This window comes from Priapulus caudatus, unplaced genomic scaffold (assembly GCF_000485595.1).
Source record: "Priapulus caudatus unplaced genomic scaffold, Priapulus_caudatus-5.0.1 Scaffold1047, whole genome shotgun sequence".
Taxonomy (NCBI): Eukaryota; Metazoa; Priapulida; class Priapulimorpha; order Priapulimorphida; family Priapulidae; genus Priapulus; species Priapulus caudatus.
The window spans coordinates 45,779-47,825 of record NW_014578108.1 but is presented as its reverse complement, the minus strand read 5'-3'; the positions used below and the strand labels follow the sequence as shown (position 1 = coordinate 47,825).

Below are 2,047 nucleotides of genomic sequence, written 5' to 3'. Positions count from 1 at the left end.
CGCGCACGTTTGTGTTACGTAGAGCTCAAAGCACAAATTACATGTTTACGTAGCTCAAGCAACAAATTAATTATTTAGTAGCTCAAAAGCCACAAATCATTTATATGTTACGTGCTCAAAGCAACAACAATACTTATATTTACGTAGCTCAAAGCATCAAATCTTATATTTACGCTAGCGTCAAAAGCCAACAAATCTTAATTTAGTAGCTCAAAGCACACAAATATCTTATGATTAGCTCAACCCACAAAATATTATATTAGTAGCTCAAAGCAACAAATCTTATGATTTACGTAGCTGACAAAGCAACAAAGCTTATTATTTACTAGCTCAAAGCAACAAATCTTAATAATTACGTAGCTCAAAGCAACAAAATCTTATTTTAACGTTAGCTCAAAGCAACCAACATCTTATATTTACTCGCTAGGCTCAATGACAAAATTCTTATATTTAACGACCCCCCCCCACATAGCTCAAAGCAACAAAATCTTTTATATTTACGTAGCTCAAAGCAAAATTCTGTATGGATTTACGTTACGCTTCAAAGTAAACACATCTTATATTTACGTAGCTCGAAAGCAACAAAATCTTATACTTTACGTAGCTCAAAGCAACAAACATCTTATATTTACGGTAGCTCAAATCCAACAAAAGTTATATTTTTACGTATTGCTCAAAGCAACCAAAATCTTATATTTACGTAGGCTCAAGAACAAAATCTTATAATTATATTTACGTAGCTCAAAGCAACAAAATCTTATATTTACGTAGCTCAAAGCAACAAAATCTTATATTTACGTAGCTCAAAGCAACAAAATCTTATATTTACGTAGCTCAAAGTAAACAAAATCTTATATTTACGTAGCTCAAAGCAACAAAATCTTGTCGCCTAGCATTTTTGCTTCTATACAGATATTATATTAAACTTTAGCGAATTTTTCATTTTCAATCGTGAAGTTTTCAGCTGTAAATACGTACGCGCATGATTGTTTACGTAACTCGTAGCGGTTGTTTACCTAACTTGTTTACGTTGATTTCTTACCTGCGCATAGGCAAACAAACAGACACACGACAATGTCCCTCATCGTCACGTATCTTCGTGTCTCCGGTTGTGATTGTCAACACTCTCTCTCTCTCTCTCTCTCTCTCTCTCTCTCTCTCTTTTCTCTCTGTCGCACTCTCTCTCTCTCTCTTTCTCTCTCTTGCACTTTCTCTCTGCCGCACTCTCTCTTTCTCGCTCCTGCACTTTCTCTTTCTGTCGCACTCTTTCTCTCTCTCTCTCTCTTCCTCTCTCTTGCACTTTCTGTCTCTTTCGCACTTTTTCTTTCTCTCTCCTGCACTTTCTCTCTTTGTCGCACTCTCTCTTTCCCTCTTTCTCTTATGCACTTTCTCTCTCTGTCGCACTCACTCTTCCTCTCTCTCTCTTTCTCTCTCTTGTACTTTCTCTCTGTCGCACTCTCTCTTTCTCTCTCTGTCGCACTCTCTCTCTCTCTCTTCCTCTCTCTTGCACTTTCTCTCTCTGTGTGTGTGTGTCTGTTGCACTCTCCCTCGCGTTCTCTCTCTCTCTATCTCGGTATCTCTCGTGCGCGCTCTATTTCTCTCACTTTCCCCTTCGGAGAAAACGGTCTGTCGCTACAACCATCAGCGTGTGTCGGACCAACCCGCGTGCGTGCGAGCGTGCGTGCGTGCCGACGTCCTTGGCGCTTTCCATGTGTATCGCCCGAGAGTTAGAAGTGGCGGCGCCGTGTGTGACTTGACGGGCCGCATATAAAAGCTCAGGCAAGGCTGCCGCACCCCGGGGGGCTGGCTGGCTGCTGCTATGCGGGCTTTCGTGAGTAACGGACCATACCCAGCCCGCAGGGCTTGGGTTTCTTGCCTCTCTCGCTCTCGCTCTCTCTCAGAATTCTTAGGCGTGGAGTGTTAGTGAAAACAGGTTTATATAGAATGTCAATTGATAATATAGGGCAGTAGTGGATGGTGGTGCACGTATATATTTATACATATATATATATATATATATATATATATATATATATATATATATATA

General features: G+C 40.3%; 1 protein-coding gene across 1 annotated transcript in view; it reads right to left on the bottom strand.

The window, feature by feature from the left end:
• Nucleotides 1–1,461, bottom strand: part of LOC106815126 — a gene marked incomplete in the record, with an annotated part of 9,762 nt that extends 8,301 nt beyond the window's left edge. Inside the window, 2 exon segments of the mRNA XM_014819555.1 lie at nt 1,043–1,154; nt 1,441–1,461. Coding sequence (XP_014675041.1) covers nt 1,043–1,085 — 43 coding nt within the window.
• Nucleotides 1,462–2,047: the final 586 nt, after the last annotated feature.